The following is a 25,380-nucleotide window of genomic DNA, read 5'->3' as shown; positions in this document are numbered from 1 at the left end:
TGCATTTGGAAAAGAGGTCACAAAACATTGCCACTTATGGGGAAAATGTTGAATTTATATTTAAAACAATGAATAAGTCATTGGCTATACTGTTCAAATTTAATCCAAAAGACTTTTCCTCAGTAACATTAAAAGTTGAAATCTGGTATATGCACAAAAAAACTCAAAGGTACAGCTACTTAGACTACACACACACACACACACACACACACACACACACACACACACACACACCACACACACACACACACACACACACACACACACACACACACACACAATTATCAAGTGTCAAAATGGCTGAAGAAGCACAAGTAAGTTATATTACAGTATACATTTTTTGTTACCTTTCTCCCAGTCATTTTGCAATAAATAAATAATTTGCGGTTTTAAAATACAAACTTCAAAATATATTTAATGTTTCAGATATCTCAGATTGTCATTTGATGTTCTCAATCTTTAAATTCAGAGTCTCCAGATTCATTCAATATTCTCACGACTGCTTCAAATTGAGATTTTAGGCACCGATAACAGCTGTGATCGAAGACATTATGTTTTCGGGTTCCAAACTTGCACTTGGACTCAAGGATGACCCGATTAGAATTTGGTGGTCAAAGGTCACCGTGACCTCACAAAACAGGTTTTTGGTCAATACTTAAAAATTCATACGCTAAATATGACAATTTCACACAAATGTCTAATTAGATAAAACGATGAAGTGATGACATTTTGGACAGACATGGATGTAAACTGCAACATGACTGGTTGGCTGCGGCATACAACTGCAAGGCGGTAATTCTAGTTTCCGTTTTATTGTAGGAGAGCACTTTATAGCATACATTTTATACTCATAACATGTTCAAATAAAGTGGCGGACATTTTATTTACCAAAAATTCTAATATATTATACTGATAAGTATGTCAAGCTTAGTAAATAGCACTAATCTCACAGAAACAAGCACATTTTGAGAAGTTCATTTCTCAAAACACAGCGGACCAAGAATAGACCCCTGTGGGACACCTATACAAACCTTAAGAGCACTTGATATGGAACCTTTGGGAACTACTGCCTGAGTTCTACCAGAAAGATAGTAATGACAACCATTTAATTAAGTGTTCTTCTCGGCTACAAGGATAGTTTTCCCAGTAAAAAATAAATTAAAAGAATTATTAGAAGGATACACGACTAGAGAAGCATAACAAAGACATATTTTGTGCTCGGGGCATACGGGTGTAATAAATGACACAATTTAAGCTATAGCTCATATGCTAAGATCTTCACAGTCAAAAGATCTCCAGCCAACTGAACATTAACGAAGGATTGTGGAACAACATGTTCGACAGCATCAAATGAGGCCATATCTTTTGAAAGATGGTGTTCACCCCTTTAGAAAGCTGTAGTATTTATGTCAAGGAGCAATGAAGCTGTCCTGGAGGTGACTTAACACCCCGAGTAAGACATCTCACGTTGGTTTTTGGTGCCTTCAGATTTACAGTGTCTGCAGCTGCGGATGAACACATACTGGTTGTTGCAGAACCTGTGAACAACCCAGGACAGCATAGTATGCGTTTACTTATTAGGTTTGTGTGGCTTAATTTAGTGTCCAAGACAGGATGCACTAGCAGTAGAAAGTGATCACGTTCTGCTGGTTCCCTCGTATCAGCACCACGGGGCAGTGGAGGCCACAGGTCAGAGTATCCAGCCAGGCCATGTACAGAGCACTGGGGCAATCGCTGTGTGGCACAGGAAGACTCCTGAGAAAAATAGAAATCACATTTACATGGCCATAACAAAACTGCACAACAAGAACAAAGACTGCTCTTACTTGACTCATTACACAAGTCAAATTAGTGCACGCTACAGTTTGTAACACATCCAAATAGATGTTAGATGTTGTTCTCTTATCTGAATCAAACCCCTTTCATGTTCTCCACACACACACACACACACACACACACACACACACACACACACGACTAATAAGGAAGAGGAATATAGGATGGCAGGAAATATGCAAACCATAGTCAAACCAGAACTAACAATGCACATTCATATATGTTTTTTTTCCTCCTGTGGGCACGCATGTGTTATACAAACAGATAATCAATGACAATATAGTAAAACATAGTTGTAATAATATAAAATGTCATCATGTAACATTAATAAAGGCTCAACATGTCCTTAGATCTGCTTACAACTCATTATATTGTTCTCTAAAAGATGGAGTAAATGAGCTTATACATTTTAATTGAAACTTTCCCCCAAAGCTAAACTAAAAAAGTGCTGACAACTCTCTTTTCAGAGGTCATTTAGAAGTCAGAGGTACAGGATCTCATGCGGAATAAATATGCCCAAATCTGCAGTGAATCTGAGAAACGGATCTGTAACTCACACAAGCACAAGAGCAGCATGTTGAGAATTCCTCCGGATAATTTCATTCAGTCTTACTTTTCTCTCAGACTGTGAAGGGAGAAACATTTGTTAGAGTTTACTCACAGTGGATGACACCAATCAGAACCAGAATCGGCTTTATTGACCAAGTATTTGTACACAGAAAAGGAATTTGACTGCCATTTTTTTTTTTCCATAGCTCCTAATGTACTTACACAGACAAACATACACACCTTAAGTTTAAAGGCCTCAAACTCTTTGTCTGATATCTTCCATGGGGCACTTTGTGCCACTTCCTGCTGTTCATCATGTAGCATGAAGGGGGCGACACTGTCCACAAACCTACTCAGGCTTAGAAGAAGCAAGAACAAAAGGACAGAAGTAAGCATGCGATGAAGGGCGGACATAACATTTATTGAAGTTACAAAACTACATAAATCTCGTCTTGGTTTTTAAACGTTTAGGTGACATCTCCAGGGCTGTCTTAGCTTTTTTTAATACCAGTCTGGACAGAGTGAAATGTTAAAAGTGCATTAAAAACCCATTGTGGTTTATTTGTCTTATTCTAAACCAACATTTTAATGTGATTATAGCGTCCGTTTGTGTGTAAATAAATCCATGGGGGTGTCATGTTGGAACGCTCCACTCGGGGTGCCAGAGTCAAACAAGGTAAAATATTGCAGAGTGGCTTTAATGTGTGGTACTCTGCAGCACCTAAAACAGTGAACATGACGAGAAGGTTCCAGGTCTCTTTTCCTAACCCTAACCAGAAGAGTGTCTGCAGATAGACCTACTAATAACAGCCTGTTTTTATAGACGGATGCTTCTTGTATCAGTACATCTGTTCAGTTTGAACGTAAAGGCTTTCCAGACATACTTCTTGGTGTGTGGACGCCTCTCGCTGTCCGTCATGACTGTAACGTTGTTGAACTCCAAACGAAACCTCTTCAGAAGAGCGATCATCCTAAAAGAAACAGCCAAAGTCTAAGCATGTCAGTTTCCACAGACCTTAAAGGTACAATGTGTTCCTCTAGAGGTGATGGTTTGTTTAATGGATTACATGAGCAAAACCTTCTTTTCCTTTCGGTGTTTTTGGTATGCATCGGTGCGGGGGGCCATCCTGTGCTCACCAGAAACGTGTGGGGAAAGTTAACTATACATTATTAACTAACTAGAAGGTAAAACAGAGAAAGCCTACTCGTTGCGGCCTTCCTCCATGTTTTGTTCGTCTCCTACGATGAAGACCCTGATCTTACTGCGGTGCCAGCGTTTCCTCCTGGTGAGCAGGTAAGGAACCAGCAGAGTCAAACCTTAAAAGAGAAGAAGAGGAGAAATACTGCAGCTTAGACAAAAGCACCACGTATGTGTCCAGTCCAATGCCAGACAGCGAGGTGGCTCCTCCTTGTGTCCACTATTGTACTAAATTACGGTAATTAGAACTTGAAACTATACTAAAACTGAGATGTTACAGTATATTGATCGTCATCCCATCAACATTCTCTTTAGAGGTATTTGATATGCATGTAAGTGTATTGTGCTCGTTTTCTCAGATCTAACCTCCGTCGTCAGCGATCCAGTAGACGTCGATGGTCTTCTTCCCCTGGTCATTCTGAAACACAGTCTTGATCTGATCACTGTCGCCTTTATCGGAGATGTCGTCAGCTGGAACAGCGAGAGGAGGACGGTTCAGGTGCGGTGGCAATAATTATAATAACCGAGTAGTATAACGAAGGAATAATGCACTCTGAGATGTATAATAAAATACTGTAACACATGTGGTGGACGTTTTTAGCTCTGTTTTTTTGGTCTCGACAAACTCTTGAGTGCAATATCTGGCTCTTAGCTGCTCCATGCTCCAGTATGTTCACCAGCTAGTGTCCAACTGTGTCCATCCTCTCTTTGTGTACAGTGTGGCATAATTAGGAGAGTCACATATGAATGGCTCGTCATATTTCACAGTTTGGTTTGGTATTCCAGACACCCAAATGTATTCGCACAAGCACGAACAAAGGGAGCTGGAGATAAAATGTTTTTCTATTTGAATTGCAGTTAGATGTCAATCACAGGGCAAATGATTATTCAGGAGCGAATAAAGTCTAAATACTGTTATCTAACGTGTGCTCACCTGATTCCCTCTCAGGAGATTGCTGGTTGTCATTTTCAACTGATTCATCTGGTTCAAAGCCCTGGTTTACTAGAAGACAGACATTTGTTTAATATTATAAAAACCATGTCATGTTGAGAATATTCAAAGAGATGGATTTCAAACCTTCAAAATCAAACAGGTCTGAGATATCCAGGCCGTCCATCATCCTCAAGATACACAAACAGTAATTGGAGTCAAAGGTATCACTGGAGAAAAGGGAAGAAGGAGTTTCACATTTGAAATGGTGATACCAATTAATAACAGTTATTCTTACCGTTAACTATAGAAGGATTGTAGTTTAGCAATGTGCAATATTTCCTCACTCCAGTCAAACCCTGAAAGTTAAGTTTCTTTTACACTTTATTTCACTACACTTACTATATGGTGTTGATATAATCTTCAATGCTTTCAGGAGAACTGTCCCTCCAGTTTGCCTTGAAGCCCAGGACCAGAGTGTTGGGCTTCAGCTTGCCAAGTCCAGAAGCCTTGAAAGAAAATGAAGAAAAATATATTTAAAGTTTTATAAAATTACATAAAACAAACACACAAAACACAAATATATTCTTTTGAAAGCCATATTTAGCAGCCATTAGATGATGTGTCCTAAGAAACAAATGAACAAACTAATATTATAACTTATCGTCATCTTAAAACAGAATATTACAATTGAAGCTGTAGTTTCTTCCCACAGATAAACACATGCAGCTTCTCAAACGATTTACCTGTAGCAGGTGTCGAGCTCCAACTCTGAGGCTATCAGCAGTGAACAGAGTGTAAAAGGAGCGCACCTTCCTCTTGTTCATCCACTTCACCAACCAATCTGTGGCATCCTGCGCCCGAGTCTGCCTCTCCTGCTCCTAGAGGAGACGGGAATTTAATGATGTTTTTACATGACAGGAGGATTTAATGAAAGACGTAAAAGCGTGACCAGTAAACGTGTTAGATGGACACATTGAAAGCTCTTCAACTGTCTGCACATGTAGCAGTAGATGCACTGTGTGCTGGCATATGATTACTGATAGACTCACAGCGAGGTTGAGAACCATTGCTTAAACACAAGTATATAAATCATGTCTCTGACCGTGATTATGTCTCCACAGATCATGAGGCTTATATGCTTGGTGAAGGAGCCAACAAAGTCCACCAGGGCCGGGCGCTGGTTTGGCGGTCCAGTCAGGACGAGACATTGCGGTCTGAAAGAACACATCGAACATGCATCATACACTCATTTTTCTATTAAATGAATGATGATTTGACCGGAGGTTTATTGTTGCATGACATAAATGAAGTTCATGGTCACTCACCTAAAATTCTTGACATGATCATCGACACCAGACAGAGAGAAGGAGTAAGACAAAGCCATGTTGTATGTTCCTGCCTGGACTGACGAACCCCAGTTTACCTCTGGATATCAAAAGACACACAGGTGAGGTCACTATGAAAGTCAAATCATACAGTTGTGGCTTTTATATAGGCCATCTTAGTCTCATCAGTACATAGTTGCATTTAAACACATTGAATCTGTTTGGGACTTACTTGGCTTGTTGTAGTTGACGTATCCAAAGAGAAAGAAGATGATGCAGAAGGTGGTGAGAGCGGCCCACCAGGTAAACAGGAACATCAAAACGACTGAGATCACGGCTCCAAACAAAGCTGTCCATTTACTGTAGTAGTGAAACGACGGCCTCCAACCTAAAGGGCAGCGACAATGAGAGATTACCTTCAAGTGGCATAACCTCTAATCTCACATAGCCACACCTCTGTCCAATATGGCAGCCAGAGGGCAAAGAGCTGTCGTTTAATGACTTTGCATTTCAAAATATGTTGATTTCTTAAACCCAAATTCCTTATGATACATTACAATGTGCAAGGTAGGGAGATTTATAATCGCTGTTTGTTCCCTGCTACATACCGATAATCAATGTTGTTGTTTTTTTAGCTACAACTACAATGTTTGCGTAACCCTAAACCTCAGCCATAGAGATGTCTGGACAGAAAAGCTCATATGGGTCATTTTGGAAGGCAAAGACAAACAGAAAACTCACCGGGGGAGTTGGTGATTGAAGCGTGAAAGCAGCTAAAGTTGATGAGGCTGTAGGAACACAGGAAGAAATTGGAGATCAAGGCTGCGATGGTGTTCAGGTCAGCTGTAACCGTACAGGAGAGAGAAATCAAAAATGCATTACAAATCCAGAGCTAGATAGAGGTAATCACAAACTCATGAAACAGTTCTCTTTAGTCACTTCTTTAGCGTATTAAAACTAACATGTGAATCAATACTTTCAATAACAAAAACAGCAACCGAATTACATCATACCCACCAATGAGAATGAAGGCCAAAGCAATGACGTAGCAGAGTATGTAGGCCCGGATTGGTTCATGATTTTTCCCATAGCCCTTTGCAAAGAATCCAATGTACGGGTAGATATTGTCTTTGCACAGACACTGGCAGATAGGGCAGAACATGTAATATGTGCATCCTGTTAGATTTAACTACATATATACATGTTAGCATAGATATGAAGCATTTAATGGACTGTTTTTATTTTGTAAATGTTCTTGCAATTTACTTCCCTTTTTGAGAGATTATACCAGTGCCAAAAAAAGCTACATGAATATGACATTTTAATATATGTATCCGATTATACTGGTTTTCTGTAAAGCTAATTATTGATTAATACCCGTTTTATTGCTGTTTCCAAACTACAGAACTGTATATTGTTAAAAAAAAAAGTACAGTTTAGAAAGATGGCTGAGGTTTCTCACCTGAAAGACTTTAGGGCCGGAGACCAGGAAGCCGAGGGCAGACGACAAGCTGGCTGCAAAGACCCCAGCAGTGATGAGGTAGTAGAAACCTGAAATTTGGCCCAGTACCTGGATGGAACGGTCATCATTAAGAATAAGTATCTACATTACCATATTACATACACTAAAAACATTAAAATGACAACTGGCTTTTACAAACCCAGTGTACGAGTTTTGGACACCTACAAATATGTAATATTGTATATGATAAGGAGAAGACATTCTGGATTGAGTGATACCTTTAAATTGTTTGCCAGACCGTATTCACAAGACTGTGACTGGATGCACTCTGTGAAGTTCCAGCCCATGTTACATCCCAGACCCACACAGCCATCAGTGATGTTTCCAGTAAAAATGTCACTTATATTCCCAGAGGCGTCCCGCACGACACATGACGCTGGAAAAGGATGAAGACGTATAGTCATGATGTAATGTGATATTTCAGACAGAGAACTTGACACCTTTATTGTTTTGTTTCTGAAAACGCTCACATCCGAGATGAGTTGCTTGTGAATGCATAGCTTTTCTGTAGATGGTTCTCATATCTAGCATGATTTTTTGTGCATACCAAAAAAGAAAGTGGCTAACAGTAGCAAATCCGAAAAATGTTATAGTCCAATAAAAAGGGCATGAAAATGGCTCACAAGTACAAACTAAAAAGGTTTTCAAGAGTGAGTCCCAAACTTCCTTGTTACTGAGACCAAACCTGGGAAACTTAATGATTTTTTGGAAGGGGGTTTTTGTCCTGGCCAGAGGGATCTGCACTCTGATAAGTTATAACAAGTTTTCTCACGATCATGTAGTACACTGATGACACTGCTCTTAATATGGGTGATAGATCCTCAGGCCCCATGCCTTCTGTATCTCCAGCCAAACGACCTAGCCCCTCAAAAAATATCAAATAATTGGTAATAATTTAAACTAACCAAATGACAAGATAATCATTGCAAAATAAAGTCATGTTGAAAGACTAGCTTACCAACAGTTACAGAGATAACTAGATAGCTCAATGTAGTCCATAAAATGGCCATGAGGGTGCCTTTTGGGATAGCAGTAGCAGGGTCCTGCAAAAGGAAATCATACACATGTCATCATTTTTTATGGTGGCTGTGATGTAATATATATCTCTGCTTTCTTTCTCTTCTTACTTTGAGGTCTCCAGAGATGTTGGCTCCAGACAGGATGCCAATGGTGGAGGGAAAGAAAATGGCAAACATGTGGAAAAAGTTGCTTTCAGGACCTCTCCAGTCAGGTTTCAGGTTCGATATGAAGATCTCACCTTGTGACAGGCAACAAACAAACAATCTACTGGCCTCTGATAAATAAATAAAATATACATTATATAAACACTATTAACACTTAAATTAACTAACTAATAGTGACATAAAAGGCGGTTGTCCCGAGAAGCCTGAACTCACTGTGGTAACTAAAGATGCCCTGGGACTGTTTCTCTCGGCTGGGCGGGATGATTGTGCCCACCAAGTAGTTGGAAAACGAGACCAAGAGAACTATAAAAAACAAAATCTGGGCCTGAGAGACAGAGACGAATGAGAGGGAAAAAAAGGGAAAGCATATGTTAAAGAGTGAAATGTAGAGAGAGATGGAGATTTATGGGACAAATCCAACAAAAAGTGAAGCGTGTCAGGATGTGCTTACTTTAGACTCCCACTCCATTCCAGCAAATGAAATGAGCAGAAGAATAGTCACAGTGATCACGCCCACAATACGGACATCGTTGATTGAGTCAACCATGACAACGCCCATCTCCTACAACCATGATGATGATTCACACGTAAGAAACTTGAACATATAGAGTAAAAATGTTTGAGTTCACAGTCCTTTAAGTTAATATTTGTTTATTTCTTGCCTTGTCAAGTATCTATATTCTCAAGTAAAACATGTGTAGTTGTATATATTTTTAGAGTTGAAGCATAATAAGTACCTGCATTAGATCACGGACCACCTCTGCAAAGCCAAGGGTGTTGAGCGCACAGGCCAGAGCGTTGGCGAAGGAAAAGACCATTCCAATTGGTCCACCAATTTCAGGACCCAGAGAGCGGGAGATCATGAAATACGCTCCTCCTGAAAATTATGTTCAACCACAAAAGATAAAATTAATACATTACTGCAACTATCCTTAGCATTCTTCAAGTGCATGACTTTGCACCGATTTTCAGGCACAGGAAGTGACTGACCTGAGAACACCCTCCCGTTGGTGGCAATGGCAGAGATGGAGAGGGCCGTTACTGAGGTCACTAACACAGACATCAGGATAATAATCCAGGTCAACACTGAGATGAGACAAACAAAAAAGGTATTCATCATTACTATGACAGGTTGATACTGTTTGGTATTTATTTTTAGGCTTCAAGATGTTTCTGCATCTTTGCTAGAGTCTAGAGATGTCCGTTTGTGCTGCTTTTTTGCCTACAGGGATGTACTTTACATGCTTGCATGGAGGGATGAATGAACTCACCAATGCCTGCCTGAGAAGTGATCCACGATAGGCGGAGAAACAGGATGACTCCCCAAATATTCAGCATGCAACGAACCTGTGACAAAAGTCCAGTAAAAACAGCTCAGTAAGATGTTTGTAAGATTGTTACATATGTACACTTAGAATATACACAAGTTTTGCTCACCATGACTCCAGTCACCCAGCCAAATCTAACCGGAGATTTCTCCTGGGGAGCTTGTGACTCTTCATTTCCACTGTCTGGCAGACTGTTGATTCCAGAGTCTGAGGTGGTGACCTCTGTACCCGCCTCCACCTGCCGAGAAATATACATTTCATACAATTTATTAACGACGGTGTGCTAAGCTAGATGATGCAGGTTGCTGTGGTTCCTCAGAGGTGGAAAACGTACCTTAAATGCACTGCGGAGAGCCTCGAGAGATGGACGGCCCCTCGCCTGCAAGTGTGGCAGTGTGCCGGCATAATGCTCCAGCTGTGGCACCAGGTCTAACGTGCTGTATAAGGAAGATCTCCGCAGCTCAATCCTCGAGCCCTGGCGTCCTGATGCACTGTTGGATAGGTCCAAGCAAAATGATAAATAACAGCAATTCTTAAAGGGCCTACGAAATGATATTTCATCAGTGTTATTGGCCTTGGTATATGATAGAGGTTGCATATCTATTGTGAAATGTGCCATATATATATTTTTAATATTGATCTATTCATAATAAATCACGATCATAACAGCATAAAAATGACTTCCGCTAACAACAATGGATCGCTGCGCCAAGAGCATCCACTTCAGCAATGTTCGGGCGATGACGTCACAAGTAGAATACAGATGCCGCAAGTAGAATACAGCCGCTGCCAGTGTTCGTCTGCGTTGAAGCGTCCAGCAAAGATTGCTGTCAATTATTACGAGAAAGAACGGACAACAATCGATCGTCAAGGATAATTGTGAAGCGATGTGTTGTATGAGGATGTGGGGCCTTCTCCAAATCTAGCTTTCTGTGGCCAAAAGAGGATAAAATGTTGCGTTTATGGACAAGACAAGTGCGTCGATGAAAGTGACGATTTGTGGGCAGCACTTTGAGAGATCGTGTTTCAAACAAACTATGCTCGCCAAGGAAATGAGATTCCAAAAGAATTTAAAACTGAACACAGATGCTGTGCCTACAATACTGCCGAGATCCCAGCCAGCACAAGCCAGCACGCCGACTCAAACACGTCCGCCGGTGCAGAGTCCTCCACCAAAGAGACGACGAAATGCATTCGCCAAAAGGGAGAGAGCAAAGATAAGCCGTGCTACTTGTTTACTGTATTTATTGTTTCAAGCATAAAGCCATAATCGGTCTAGGCCTACTGTATGTAACGAGTTTACCCCAGGCCCTAGCCAATATCTGTGTGATATTGTTTGTAGTATTAATAACTTTAGCTAATTACACTTAATTAGCTTAATTAAGTATAGATTCAATGTTTATAACAGGCTTCCCGATTTTATTCTGTAGTTTGAGTAAAAGCGTGAGTCTATTTAACGTTTAACCATCACCCTATTATTACAGAGGTATTGAAACATTGGTGAATGAAGCCACTGACAGAACTGAGGATATCTGTATGATCAGCGACCATCTATTGGACATCCAGACTGGGGAGGAAGCTGTGTGTACACCAGTAAGTATACAGACTGTACGTCATCTGTACATTACAGTTGTAGTACAACAGTGTTCTACTTGTGACGTCAGAACACGCCGTCGGATGTTTCCAGTAGCGGCAATGTAAACTTCGGTGGTCGACATACTAAATCGTGATTTATTAAATACTGCGATCATTTTACACCACAAATAGCATTTACTATCATCAGTAGAAATTCATGTTTATCATTTCGTAGGCCCTTTAAATATGGAATAAAGGATATACCAGTTGATTTGAAAAGTGAAAGTATACATTGGAAGTGAACGACACAAACCTTGAATCCACATCCGAGACAACGATGGTTGGAGGAATTTGGAGGTGACCATTTTGTTGCTGGCTGCTGCTGTCAAAATGGTGTGGAGAGTACCTGGGAGGCCCTTCCTCATTGGTTGAGAAGCGGACATGAGGGAGAACGCCAGGGACCAGCTCGTCATGTTTGGATGCCAACTGCCCCATCGGCACGTCTTACTGATCCCTGTATGGGGGGGAAAGGGCAATTTATGAGAAAGCTTTTTTTACTAACTCATCTGGTCTAACTTGGACTCGACTAATGAGGTTTTACTTCAATCTTGACCAGACTGTTAAATCAGAGGACTCATTAGTCAAAAGCTCATTGAATTACTCCACTGAGACCGATTCATACTGTTGAAAGGATCTATTGTTTGACGAATTACTGATTCAATAGAAACCTTGAATGCAACGGCAGTGTGTGGGAGTCTTCTTTTCTAATAGATACTGAGCTCGTCTACAATACACCTGCATGAGAAATAGGGACAAGGTTAGACAACCTTCAGTTTTACAAAATGTGATGAAATTGTTATGTGGGATTTACCTGTAAACGTTTCTTTCCAGTGAGACGAAATACATTGTCACAAATATATGAGAAAGAACCTCCTACAAACTTATGATATATCTGCATCCGTTTTCTGTTAACCTAAATAAAATCTCATGCACGCATAGAAGTCAAACAGTAAAAGAAAAGTTAGATCTCAGAGTAAAAAACTAAAATATTTCCATAATACACATTTTGAATACGATTAAGCTTTTTAAAATGGTACAGACATATGAAAACATTTAATAACTATACAATTTAGTAGAACATTTAAAAGTAAAAACAAGTACTCACACGGTCTTTTTTTATTATCCCAGATGAATAAGCTGTTGTCAATGGATGAAATATGTTCATTGCTTTATTTCACACTGCAACGCTTTATATTTATACCTTCAATGAGGTAGGGGACATCCCCCTCCCATCTTCCCCACTTCCTCCCTTACAGGCACACGCATACACCTCATCATTGTGTACACTAAAGGAAATGTCATTTCATAAAAGATCATTTTCTTCTTTCTGTTGTCATTTTAGTTTATACCAGACATTTGTTGTATAAGCAAATGACTTCTGACATATTTAAAGTAGTTCACACACTCATCTTCATATAGCAGAATAAATATTTGAGTGATAATAACATAACACATATTTCTTCCGACCTATATCAAGGTAACCTCAAAAATGTAATGTTTTCCATATGAAGTTTCTGGAAGCTGTTCAGAGAAAACACATTTTAAGAAGAGAGTTTAATTTTTCTGGTGAGCTCCAAGTTTGGAGTAAACAAAAGAACAAGTGGGTGTTTAATAATATCAACCATAACTGAACAAATTTTATAAAAATGTAAACATTATGCACTTTAACTCAAAGTCTTTGATTTACTTGGAAGCACAGCAAAAATGTAAATGACGGTTTAGCACAAATATAACAGTAACAGAAATAATTCCCTTTTTTTATGAAGAACAAAAACGGTATATTTCATTTCTACACAACAGATAGTGAGTACAATAAGAACTTGTCTCCTATTATTCACACACGTGTTAACTCAGTTTTTATGCTTTAAAATATGTGATAATGTATGTTACCACATGTCGCCTAATAAAATAGTGTAATACTTAGAAGTAACAGAAGCAGACGTGGAAGAACATCAAGCTGTTTTCACTTTGGTCAAAAAAAAATTAACTTTTAGACTCCATACTGACTGACTTAAATAAAAAAAGAAGGAAACTTCTTGCAGAGTATTCGTCACAGTACCCAGCTATTATTAAACCTGCACCCTACATGCTCACAATGCCATTGTGCCCTGGTCAAAGTCACTTGTTACACCCACACTGGTAGAGGAATCACTAAAGGTAGGTGTCTACAGTCTTGTTCAAAAATGAGCTGGCTAATTATAGACTTACTGAGTGCTTTTAGAAAAAAATATACATTTTCAAAATTGGATACAACTCTTCATATATTGATTTCTATGCGGTATAAAGCCTTTCAGATAAGCAGGATTGTGCAACAGTGTGACATTTGTGTATTTATACATTATTTTGCAGCATTGCTAAAGAGAGTGACTGATCTGGAGCGGATATAAAGACACCTCAGGGGTCATCAGGGCGAGCGATGCGTGTCTGGTGACAGAGTAAATAAGTACAATGACGAGGTATGTATGAGACAGAGAGGAATGTAACGTTCACACTGTTCCTCCCTACGGTCCCTGTTCTGTCCTCAACTTTGCTCTCCCTTTTTGAACTCGAACAGGAAATGTTGTTTGCATTGTGACAATCAGGGGGGGGGATGGTGTCCGTGGGTACAGCGACACATTATGGAGAGAAACCGATAAGAGGAAGCGATAGAGAAAGTAGAACATATGGATGATGTTGGGCGAAAAGGAACACCAAGAACGCAGAACGCATGATGCAGATACAGAATCCATTCACATGCCAGACTCTAAATCCCATCACCTTTTACTTCATCCCCCTTCATCTCTCCTCAAGGAACCAGATCTCTAACACCCCCTCCCGCTCACATTCAGACACCCTCTTCACTCGCCTACATAGCCTTCAGGAGGAAGAACTAATCCTGGACTGTATGTTACTACATGTAGCCGAATAGAATAGTGTAATACTTAGAAGTAACAGAAGCAGACGTGGGTCAATCAGGATTGTGCAATAGTGCGACATTTGTGTATTTACACATTCTCTGGCAGCATTGCTAAAGAGAGTGACTGACGCGCTCGTGACCTCTCGTGAACTTGGGAGCGTTCGTCACAATAACATTGCTTGCAGTTTATTTTGTAGGCTGGGTTGCATCTAGAGCGCATATAAAGACACCTCAGGGGTCATCAGGGCGAACGATGCGTGTTTGGTGACAGAGTAAATAAGTATAAGACGAGGTATGTATGAGACAGAGGAATCTAACGTTCCCTGTTCTTTCTTAAATCCAGTCACCTTCTTGACCATCCCCCTGAAATGTAGTTGAGTAGTACAAAGTAGAATAAAGTAAGAATACTCAAGTAAAGTACATCAGAAATCGTACTGAGGTGCAGTATGACATCCCACCACCGCAAGATATTTCCCTATTTTACATCCACATTTACTACATTTCCCAGTAACACTTCTAACCTCTTGCAATCAGGTGTTGGTTAAACAGGAATGAGGAAAAGTAATGTGAGCACTTAAATAGACCATATCCAAATCATTAGGCCATAAAAGAAAACAAAATGAGATGGGTTGGTTCTACACACAATACCAAATAATTGAGCTCAGGTGCATCCCGTTTCCACTGATCATCCTTGAGATGTTTCTGCAACTTGATTGGAGTCCACCTGTGGTAAATTCAATTGATTGGACATGATTTGGAAAGGCACACACCTGTCTATATAAGGTCCCACAGTTGACAGTGCATGTGAGAGCACAAACCAAGCCATGAAGTCCAAGGAATTGTCTGTAGACCTCCAAGACTGAATTGTGTCGAGGTACAGATCTGGGAAAGGGTACAAAAAAATGTCTGCAGCATTGAAGGTCCCGACGAGCACAGTGGTCTCCATCATTCGCAAATGGAAGAAGTTTGGAACCACCAGGACTCTTCCTAGAGCTAGCCGCCCGGCCAAACTGAGCAATCGTGGGAGAAAGGCCTTGGTCAGGGAGGTGACCAAGAACCCGATGGTCACTTTGACAGAGCTCCAGAGATCCTCTGGAGATGGGAGAACCTTCCAGAAGGACAACCATCTCTGCAGCACTCCACCAATCATGGCCTTTATGGTAGAGTGGCCAGACGGAATCCACTCCACAGTAAAAGGCACATGACAGCCCGCATGGAGTTTGCCAAAAGGCACCTAAAAGGACTCTCGGACCATGAGAAACAAAACGATCTGGTCTGATTAAGATTGAACTCTTTGGCCTGAATGGCAAGAGTCATGTCTGGAGGAAAACCTGCTCTGGACCTCAGACTGGGGCGATTGTTCACCTTCCAACGGTCCTAAGCACACACCCAAGATAACAAAGGAGTGGCTTCGGGATAAGTCTGTGAACGTTCTTGAGTGGCTCAGCCAGAGCCCAGACTTGACCCCGATTGAACATCTTTGGAGAGATCTGAAAATGGCTCTGCACCGACGCTCCCCATCAAACCTGATGGAGCTTGAGACGATCTGCAAAGAAGAATGGGAGAAACTGCCCCAAAATAGGTGTGCCAAGCTTATAGCATCAAGACTTGAGGCTGTAATTGTTTCAACAAAGTATTGAGTAAAGGATGTGATATTTTAGGGTTTTATTTTTAATAAATTGGCAAAATGTCATTATGCAGTATTGTGTAGAATGTTGAGGAAAAAACAATTTAATCCATTTTGGAATAAGGATGCAACATAACAAAATGTGGAAAAAGTGAAGGGGTATGAATAATTTCCGGATGCACTGTACATCCTAGCCCTCTTCCAGTGCATCTCTGCTGGGGAGAAGATCCAAGAATGTTCCATCCATGAAAAGCCACTCGAGAGAGAATCAAGTGCAGAGTTTATTTCTGTCGGTGAGTCACACTATTGAGTCTTAATACCAGCAGTGTGGCAGATTAACCTAAAAGAATGAGTCACACAATAAGTACGCACTTAGAAATTAAGTTGGAAGTAACACACTTTTGACCTATTTTTTTGTATAGTTAAATATTGTGTTTGAGTGATTTCATTAAGTTATGGAGAGCAGGCATCCATAACAGATCACTAGTATTGTTCACAGGTGTGCACCTTTTTATATTGGCCGTAGTACAGCGTTCCTGCCAGCAACTTTAGTATAAGATATGCCACTCTGGCCCCCATCTGGTGGTGTATTTAAGAATGACCCTGTCGCAGACAATTGCTGGTTCCAGCATCTGAAAGAGGATCTCATTCCATTTTATAACATTGTGAAGAGCTATACTTTCGGACATTAACTGTTGAAGAAAAATAACTTTTATAGAACAAACTTAAAAGCAAATAATAAAACATTCACACCCCTGGAAATCCTTTAGGTTTGTGAATTTGAGACCTAGGATTTGGTCATTCACTCAATAAGGTTGTTACTGATAAGTGTAGAAAGAGCGACTTATCCTGACATACGCCAATTCTTAACTTTGAATTTGGGAGACTGATGAATGAGGAGCAGCTGCAAATGCATTTTAAATGTGCATGACTTATTATTTTAATATTAAATGTCCAGAAAAGTCAGAAACTCAAATATATTCTGTTTAATATAGACTAGGAAAAAAAAGAGAGCAAATATTAACATCAGAGAAACTAGATACAATTATTTGGATCTTTGTTAAAAAATCTAAATGGTTGCAGATACATATTCTGTCGATCAACTAACATGTAACAGCTCTTACTCTTTACAGACACAGGTTTGACTCACCCATAGGTGCACGATTAGACCTGTATCCGCCGCAAAATCCTCCTGCAAAGCTGCTGGTGATAGGTAAAAGGTAGATGTCAAAAATGAAACCTTTTCGGGATCGTCTCGGTGTGGCAACTCCACCCTCTTGATCCTGGCATCTCCCAGGTGTTTTCCATCAGTCGCTAATTAGTGCTCATCCTGCGGTCACGCTCTCTCTACATACTTCCACTCAGTTTGCGCGTTCGCGTGGAGGGTCCGCCATATTAATTGCCGTTTCAAACCAAAACGGGAAGGAGAAGTGGGGAAGGAGAAGTGGTGGCAACAGCAAGCCACCATGGATGCCAGCTTGCAAACTACACTCAAGTAAAGTGCAACAGTTGTTTCCGGGATGGTTATTTACAAAAGACAGTTAAATTGACTCAAAACCTACAGAATTCGAGGTTGCATTGTATTTCAGAACGGAGACCCTTAGTGTGCATTTTAGCAGACATTTGTTTTTTTCTAGTGAAAATATCTATAGAATTTTTTTTTAATATGCACAATTCTATTTGTGTGCGCGTGTGTGTGTGTGTGTGTGTGTGTGTGTGTGTGTGTGTGTTTAAACCGTTACATAAACATGGCTTTTTAGGCATTAAGGAGAGTTTTGGAAACGTTTAGGCCTGAAACTTATTAAACCATTTACTGCACAGATGCATGGTTGACTGAGAAAATGTTGGGTTTTTTGTTTGGGATCTGAAGAAGTTATAGGATAATTAGAGTTTAGCTAAACTAGATTTAAAATTAAAGAAAGCTCTGTTTTTTTGCAATTAAAAACGGTCTACAATTTTTTATCCATTAACTTTTATTGCTGAACTTTATTATTTTTGTAATGTTAAAAGTAAAATTTAACTTCAAACATTTCAGAAAGCTTGGAATACAAAAATGTACGTAATCAATTGGGAATGTTTAATGGTGATTATTAGTTTACCCCATTCACCCGTAGTGTTTTGACTTGATTGACTTGACTGATAATACTACCCTTATTTGTTTAGCTCTAGATAATCTGGGCAATGGTATCTGCAGTGGTGTAACTGGACCCCTCCATACTGTAAGGATGGCCACTGGTTTCTCCAGGCAAGGATAACCACCATCACCAAGGAGAACGCAGCCATCTGGTGGATACAGTGCCTGGCAGAAGATGGGGCTGTTGCGCAAAACTCTGGCATCATGTACAGAGGCCTGGATAACCGATAAACACCTCAAGGAATCTGCCACTTGCAGAGATCGCCTGCATTTGTATTGATGGAAACGGCTTGTAGTTAATGTAATCCCTGTGGTGCTGGTTCCCTGGAGGTTTAATCCTGATATGGCTTCCATCAAAGGCACCAGCAGCATGGACAAAGGCTGGACTCTGTGCACGCTGGCAGAAGCCCTTTTGTGGCAGCTCATCTGGTGTTGGCAGTGAAATCAAGGTAATGACTTTGTGTATCATTCAGTGCACTGTGGTGTTGGGAGTCATTTGTCAAATAGTCAAAAATGACATCCCATGTCTTTTCTTCTCCATGACGTTTTCCAGCGAGGTCAAGGAAAGATGTGAAGTGTCACGGAGCGTGTTTGGACCCAAATGCAGCACACGGTGAACCAGGAACGGTTGCAAACGACGTTTAATGTCGACGCTTGGGAGGTACAGGGCAGGACAGCTGCTCAGCTGCTGTTTTCATTTTATCCATAGTGTACAATTAAACAGTGCCGGCGGATGTTATTGACAGGCAATAGTGCGTCACTTTAAATATTACTGCCGCAAGGAATTGTGGGACGCTATTATCTAAATAGGTGTATCCATAAAGTGTTCCCTATGCTAAAGGAGATGAGAAAGGAAGCACCTTTCCTTAGCATTTAGAGAATTCGAAAAGCTCTTAACATTGCTGCCATTTAATACTTCCGGGTCATTTCACTCGGTTAAGAACCTTCCTCAGCTGCAGCCCAAGAGTCTGAGGAGTTTCAAGATTGGGTCAAGACAGAACCCTATTGTCCTGTTGTGTTACTGTGATATAACTTCGATCAGAATCCTTTTGGATTTAGAAATGTGATAAACAACTAGTGATTCAACTCATTGCCAGGTCATCAAATGCTGACGTTTTGTCACAGCCCTCGGCACCACAATTACGTAGGCTACAAAGGGAGATTTTTGAATGGGACTTTTACCTGGTTAAATAAAACGTGGAGAAATGGCGTACTCCAAAGCTGCAACTGACGTCAAATGACATTTATGTAAGTTCCAAGTATATGAAATGTCAACCACTTTATTTCAAATGTATGCTAAAGAAGGTCACACAACAACGAATCTCCTGAGTCATCTTCACAGTTGTGTCCTGTTTATCTGTTCACAAACAGCTCTGTGTGTGTGTGTGTGTGTGTGTGTGTGTGTCTTTCTGGCGTACAGGTTTACAATATTTTACCCTTTTTTTCCTCTCAAAGTTCTCTATTTCTGGCATTGGAATGTAATTACTCCAAATCTGTAAACGTCATGAAAGAATAATAACATTGCAACTGTAAAATCACCTAAATATTGTAAGGTTCACCGATTCATGTAAGGTTATCAATTCAGCAATGAGAGATGGAGAGGAAAAACAAGAAGATTAAACGGAGTAGTCAAACTGTCACTATAGTTCACGACATCGGAGTCCAATTTTCTTTATTTATTATCAAAGAATGTCCTGGCCAGCTGCTTCTCTCTTCATGTCTTTTGTCTTTTGGTAGACACTCAATACCCAAAAATTCAGTGCATTATCATGACTTCATCACACTGGGGACATCGTGTAGGCCTTAACAGGATTCACTCTCTTTTGAAAACACGAGGCTTGCATGATATTGTTTTATTCCAAATCCTTAAGCCAGAGTAAACCTTTCTGTGTGGCCGAAAGCATCAGAGACAGCATACGGTCTGAAATGTTGAGAATTTGTTGGTCTTTCAAGGTTTATTATAGCAGTACGCAGATAGTGTGTGTTGACCTCTTTACATGATGTGGCTCTTACAGCACCAAGTTGATACGCCACCAGCATTCTGTCATCATCCTGTACTATAGTTGTGTCTCCAGGATGTTCTCATGCCACCTTTTTTAAATATGACTCATGTTTCAGGTCAAATTGTTCACTTTTTTTATCTTTAGCTGTGAAGATTAAAAGAGGTTAACCACATGGACTGTGTGTTTCAGTCAGGTGTTGTGAAATAGTGGACGGAGATGATGCAGTAAAGAGTGAACGGAAGGAAGTTTTGGTGAAATGTTTGTTGTGTCCTTGATGCTGAACATTGCTTAAGTGAAATGGAGAATTCATTGCAGTACTTTATGTACTCTTCTGTGCTGCGTATGAAAAATACACAGCGCTGGAAATGCAATATTAAAAAAGCTTTATTAAGTTGTTAAAACAAATACAAAATTTAAATACAAATTAACATACACATTATTACTAAATGCAAAAGAAAATAGCCCTATATGTGATCATTTCACTAGCTAAATATATATATTTATTATTATTATGCATATAAAGTCATTTCCATACAAAACAAAATGGTTTCTTTTCTTCTTTTTTTTGGGTCATCCTTTCTTCTACAATGCCATGCGCTGTGAGGCTATACTTGGGGACAGTGCGGCTAAATGCTCACTAAACACAAAGTACAGCTGAGGCTGATGGGGAATGTCATTAGTTTTGCACACATGAACGTTAATGTGTGTACCAAGTCATTAGGATTCATCATCTGGGGGCCGTGAATGTGTGTACTAAATTATGCGCCAATCCATCAAATGTTCGTTGAGCTATTTCATTGGATAATTGAAAACCAAAAGTCATCAGGATTGATCTTATGGCGACCAAGAGTCTTTGTACCAAATGTCATGGAAATCCATCCAATAGCTGTTTTAAATAATTCATGGTATAAAGGTTATGTAAAGGAAAAACATCAATAATACAAATTACGAGTCAACACAGTCTTTCTCTAATCAATGAATTAGCTGTTCAGAGTCCTGAGTTCAGGCTCGTTGACTTCTTTGTCCGCCACATTGTCCTTGTTCTTCCCTTTCAAAGATCGTCCCAGTTTGGTGGACAGCGATTGCAGGACAGAACTCTCATCCGGTGAAGAGTTGGTGCGGCTGCTACGGGTGAAGATAGACGTGGTCCTGCTCTCAGAGTTGGTGCCCTCGAAGAGCTTGCCCATGAAGCTGAGGCCGGCCTGGCGGATGTGGGAGCTGCCGGCGAACACGTAAAGAATGGGGTTGACGGCACTGCTGAAGTACGCAAAGGCTGTGACATTTGGACGAGCTATACCGGCAGCCTTAAGCACTGATTTTTTGTCCCACAACAGACCGATCACCTGTAGGAGGGAGAGGAGGAGGGAGGTTACAAGAAGGGAGGGAAAAAACAAACAATAAAACTGGCCTGGTCAAAACATTAATTAAATCACATAATTGTACATTTCCACAGCACTAATTCCATCAGTACAGCAGCAGAGCCATGAACACGGTGGTAGTGACGTGTAACAACAACAAGGTGGCCACTCCCTAAAGCAGGGGTGGCCAACCCGCGGCTTTTTGCCCAGTTTCATGCGGCTCCTCAGTTCATATTGAATTTTATTTGCGAGTGTGTGTATGTGTGGTGTCAGTCTGAGAGCATGACAGCGCGTCTAATTTTGATGTGGCCCAAGAGCCAATCACAAAAATGCCTGCAATGCAGTGAACCAATCACCTTCGAGAAGGGGGAAGAATCTATCGTAGAGTAAACTGACCATCTGAGTTCGATCCTGAGTTCGGTGGCCGAGTTGGAGATGATTGAACTTTCTGAGGAAGACCAACTGAAACCTGTTCTGAGGGAAGGGACCCTTGAGTTCTGGAAAACTGTGCCAATGGGAAAATATCCCAATGTCAAACGGGCTGCACTCAAGCTACTATCAATGTTTGGGTCAACATACGTCTGTGAGTCGGTGTTATCTACCCTGAAACACGTGCAATCAAAGCATCCATCTGTTCTGACTGACACACATGTGAAAGAATTGCTTCGAGTGACCACAAAGGAATATAAGCCAGATTTGAGGAGGATTGTTCGAGGCAAGGAATGTGAGAAGTCCCACTAATTTAAAGAACATGCATGGGAAGACACTGAGAGTTTGTGTGTGAGAGTGCACACAATGTTCATTGTTGATAATAACTGGCCTCTGAATACTGATAGGAGAGGTTTAATTCAATTTCTCTCAATATTATGGTGTGTGTGACATTTACAATAAATCTGTCTGAGCAGAGCTATGTGTGTCTGTCTGTGTGAAGGTGTGTGTGTGTGTGTGTGTCTTTGGGAGGGAGGGTCTTTGAGTGTGTGTGTGTTTGTCTGTGTGAGAGAGAGAGAGGGGAGGAAGAGAGTGAGGGAGCACAGAGAAAGGCAGAGATAAAGCATACCTTGCTTTATCGTCTATTTAAATCGGACCATAATCTACTAAATGAGCATCGTGCTGCATTGAAAACTAGCGATTGAGACTATGAAGTTGTAAGGAAAATGTTTACTGACGTAATAAATCAAGTGAGAAGTCATTTTCTCATAGACCCTGCTGGTTATTAGAAAGAATGCAGGCTTAAGGCTCCTCTGCATTCTGCACAACATGTGTTTGAATCAGTAAGCATTTCTAGCCTCTGCAGGTCAAACTCTGATCCTGTCAACAACAAACCAAATCACCTCTATGACGTTGACGATGTGATAGGGCAGCCAGAATATTGCAAAGGCACAGATAATCATCAGGATGAGGCGGCTGCCTCGTCCTCTGCGCTGGAACTTAGCGTTTTTCAGACGGCAGATGAGGGAGGAGTAGCAGCTGTTGATGAGCGTGAAAGGCACAATGCAGGCCATGGTGGTCTCAAACGTGTACTGGAAGACCTTGTGACCCACGCTGTTCCAGTGGTACGGAATACAATGGTAAATGGAATTGTTTGCTTTTGGATTCTTCAGATTACTGTCAGAGAAGAGAAGAGAAAAAAAATAGAAAGTGAATTTATCACTAGATATATCTTCCAGAGTCATATATACATATATATACATACATATATTTAATGTTTTAATTGATTAATTAGCTCTAATTTACAGTATAACAGATATGCATCATCATTTTGTTACGATAAGTTTAGATAAATTGACGTCCTTCTTCACTCTTTTTATTTTCTCACTTGATAATCTCTAATACATACACCTCAGTTAACACTGGAAAGGACACCTTCCACTCATAATAAAGAAAACCAAGGAACTGTTAGCTGAAACAAAGGTTCATCTCTTCTTTTGACAGACACACAAACATCAATTCACTTGACTTCAGCTCCCTTCACCGTTTGCAGCAGCCATAAAACAAACTACTTAAAAGCTACAAAGGAAACTTTAGTCTCACCTGCGGTAGAAAGGCATCGGCAGTGACAGGATGAACGCTGACACCCACACTACCAGCAGGAGAACCAGCAGGGAGCGCTTGGTTCTCATTCTCTGGGACAGAAAAGGCCTCGATACGGCCAGCCAGCGGTCCATGCTCATCAGGCAGATGAGGTAAATGGACACGTACATGTTCACACTTGACAGGTAATGCACCAGCTTGCATGCTGCCGAACCAAACTCCCAGCCCTGGCCTCCAGCCAGGTAGCGCAGGAAAAAAGGGGCGCCGAGCAGCACGAAAGCATCCGCCAGACCCAGATTCAGCACCAACAAACAGGTCACTGAGCGCTTCCTCACCCGGCAGATCACCGTCCAAACCACAAACAGGTTCCCGGGGAAGCCCAGCACAAACGCCAGGGTCAGGATGGCGATGCCGACCTGGGTGCTGATGCCCAGAGAACTTGAGGCAGAGGGGGGCTGCTGAGAGATAGTGGTGGTAATGTTGGAGGCCATCGTTAAAGCCTCGGAAGAATCTCACTTTGGCTTTGACGACTGTGAAGCTGACACAACCTTTTAAACGAAACACAAGACAGGAAACAGGATATGTTGTATTAACGTTCTTGAGGTGGGAATGTGTGTCAATGCTGCAAAATATTGCACAACATGCTTTTAAAAGATCTGTAGTTCTAACTCAACGTTACGAGAGGTTGAAAGTTCATGAGCTGCCTCTTAGGACATGGAAGGGATTGATACGATATAACTTTACACGTTTCTTGCTATGTGATAGCAAAGATGCTCAGCGCTGCAATATTCTGCATTAATTATGCCATCATTATTGTATTAATATTAATATTACACTGCTATATATTACAATATATACATATAAGATAATATATATTGCATTATACATATTTATTGTTGTATATTGTAGTACAATCTGCACATTTTTACTTTGACTTCTCTGTTTATATAAATATATTTATTTAATTTACTCTAAAATGGAACAACTGTGACAAAATGATGTCTGATTTTGAAATAAAGATGACGCATTACAAGTGGTGCCAATGGTATGAAAGGTTATACACTTACTGTCTCCTGCAGTAAGTGGGTGTGGTCTAATGTGTCATATCTTACGTTACTAACATTAGACATTTACATAGCTAACAAACATATTTAGCATCTTGAATATTAGTTAGTTAATGTTGTTGTTTGACTGACATTACCGCTCTGTGTTGCCAGATCAGACAATTTTAGTGACAGAATGAAGACAGAAGCAATCGGTCATAATCTGTGCTCACGTTAACTTCTCCCACTGGAGTTATTAGGTTTAGAGCTGCCGATCGTCTCCTAAAGAGACGGGGGGGCAGGGGCGAAACCCACGTGACATAGATACAGGAAATTAACTTTATTAAGTAAGACTTCTGTGCAATGTGTTAGACGTGTGTGCAGCAAACAAATGGAAATGTACAGAACACCGTGATCTGAAAAGTGGATACTTTTACCTATTTTTACTTTATTATTATTATTATTATTATTCTAAACATTCAGTACGGAATTACTGCTGCTGAGATTTCAGTGGCTTCTCTCATAATTAAAACTGTATAGGACAAGACATGTAATGGCTTTACAAACTCTATGACCTCCAGAGAAAAATCCATTTTGAAAGTTGGAAAGGTTTTGCTAGTAGAATATTGAAATGAGTTGAATTTGCATACTGACCTTCAACTGCTGATCTCTTTTTAAAGTCCACAACGGTAAACCCACTCCAAAAGTTCAAACAATTCCATACATTTTACACCTTGCCTGATCTATTAATTCCCAGGCTTTCCTCTTTGCTTTGAA

At 40.5% G+C, this 25,380-nt stretch overlaps 2 protein-coding genes and 1 long non-coding RNA gene across 5 annotated transcripts; 1 reads left to right on the top strand and 2 right to left on the bottom strand.

Moving 5' to 3' along the window:
- Nucleotides 1-579: 579 nt before the first annotated feature.
- On the bottom strand, nucleotides 580-17,300 carry LOC115023693 (solute carrier family 12 member 3-like). 2 transcript variants are annotated; one of them, XM_029454898.1, is made up of 28 exons: nucleotides 17,185-17,300; nucleotides 11,765-11,965; nucleotides 10,211-10,367; nucleotides 9,986-10,114; nucleotides 9,820-9,895; nucleotides 9,539-9,634; nucleotides 9,286-9,425; nucleotides 9,000-9,110; nucleotides 8,762-8,873; nucleotides 8,492-8,622; nucleotides 8,323-8,407; nucleotides 7,583-7,740; nucleotides 7,305-7,412; nucleotides 6,860-6,983; nucleotides 6,584-6,685; nucleotides 6,075-6,230; nucleotides 5,843-5,942; nucleotides 5,620-5,731; nucleotides 5,261-5,389; nucleotides 4,917-5,023; nucleotides 4,662-4,744; nucleotides 4,518-4,586; nucleotides 3,950-4,054; nucleotides 3,591-3,702; nucleotides 3,270-3,356; nucleotides 2,626-2,743; nucleotides 2,394-2,461; nucleotides 580-1,755 (listed from the first exon to the last, which is right to left on the bottom strand). In XM_029454898.1, the coding sequence occupies exons 2-28, from the start codon at nucleotides 11,944-11,946 to the stop codon at nucleotides 1,620-1,622; spliced, it is 3,093 nt and encodes a 1,030-aa protein (XP_029310758.1). In that variant the 5' UTR covers nucleotides 11,947-11,965; nucleotides 17,185-17,300; the 3' UTR covers nucleotides 580-1,619. The 2 variants fall into 2 exon arrangements, with proteins under 2 accessions (XP_029310758.1, XP_029310756.1); XM_029454896.1 differs by having other exon boundaries at nucleotides 1,620-1,755; nucleotides 5,261-5,395.
- Nucleotides 15,192-22,484, top strand: LOC115023699 (uncharacterized). Of its 2 annotated transcripts, XR_003834032.1 has the most exons (4): nucleotides 15,192-17,529; nucleotides 18,198-18,617; nucleotides 18,722-19,571; nucleotides 22,461-22,484. It is a non-coding gene; the product is annotated as an uncharacterized LOC115023699 (long non-coding RNA). The 2 variants fall into 2 exon arrangements; XR_003834031.1 differs by lacking the exon at nucleotides 22,461-22,484 and having other exon boundaries at nucleotides 18,722-20,639.
- Nucleotides 20,538-25,380, bottom strand: ltb4r (leukotriene B4 receptor). The gene is made up of 4 exons (XM_029454901.1): nucleotides 25,258-25,380; nucleotides 23,561-24,108; nucleotides 22,861-23,134; nucleotides 20,538-21,514 (listed from the first exon to the last, which is right to left on the bottom strand). Exons 2-4 carry the CDS (start codon nucleotides 24,049-24,051, stop codon nucleotides 21,152-21,154), a joined length of 1,128 nt encoding a protein of 375 aa, XP_029310761.1. The 5' UTR covers nucleotides 24,052-24,108; nucleotides 25,258-25,380; the 3' UTR covers nucleotides 20,538-21,151.

This window comes from Cottoperca gobio, chromosome 18, assembly GCF_900634415.1.
Source record: "Cottoperca gobio chromosome 18, fCotGob3.1, whole genome shotgun sequence".
Lineage (NCBI taxonomy): Eukaryota > Metazoa > Chordata > Actinopteri > Perciformes > Bovichtidae > Cottoperca > Cottoperca gobio.
Note: the sequence above shows the minus strand (reverse complement) of the source record. Positions and strands in the feature narration are given on the sequence as shown.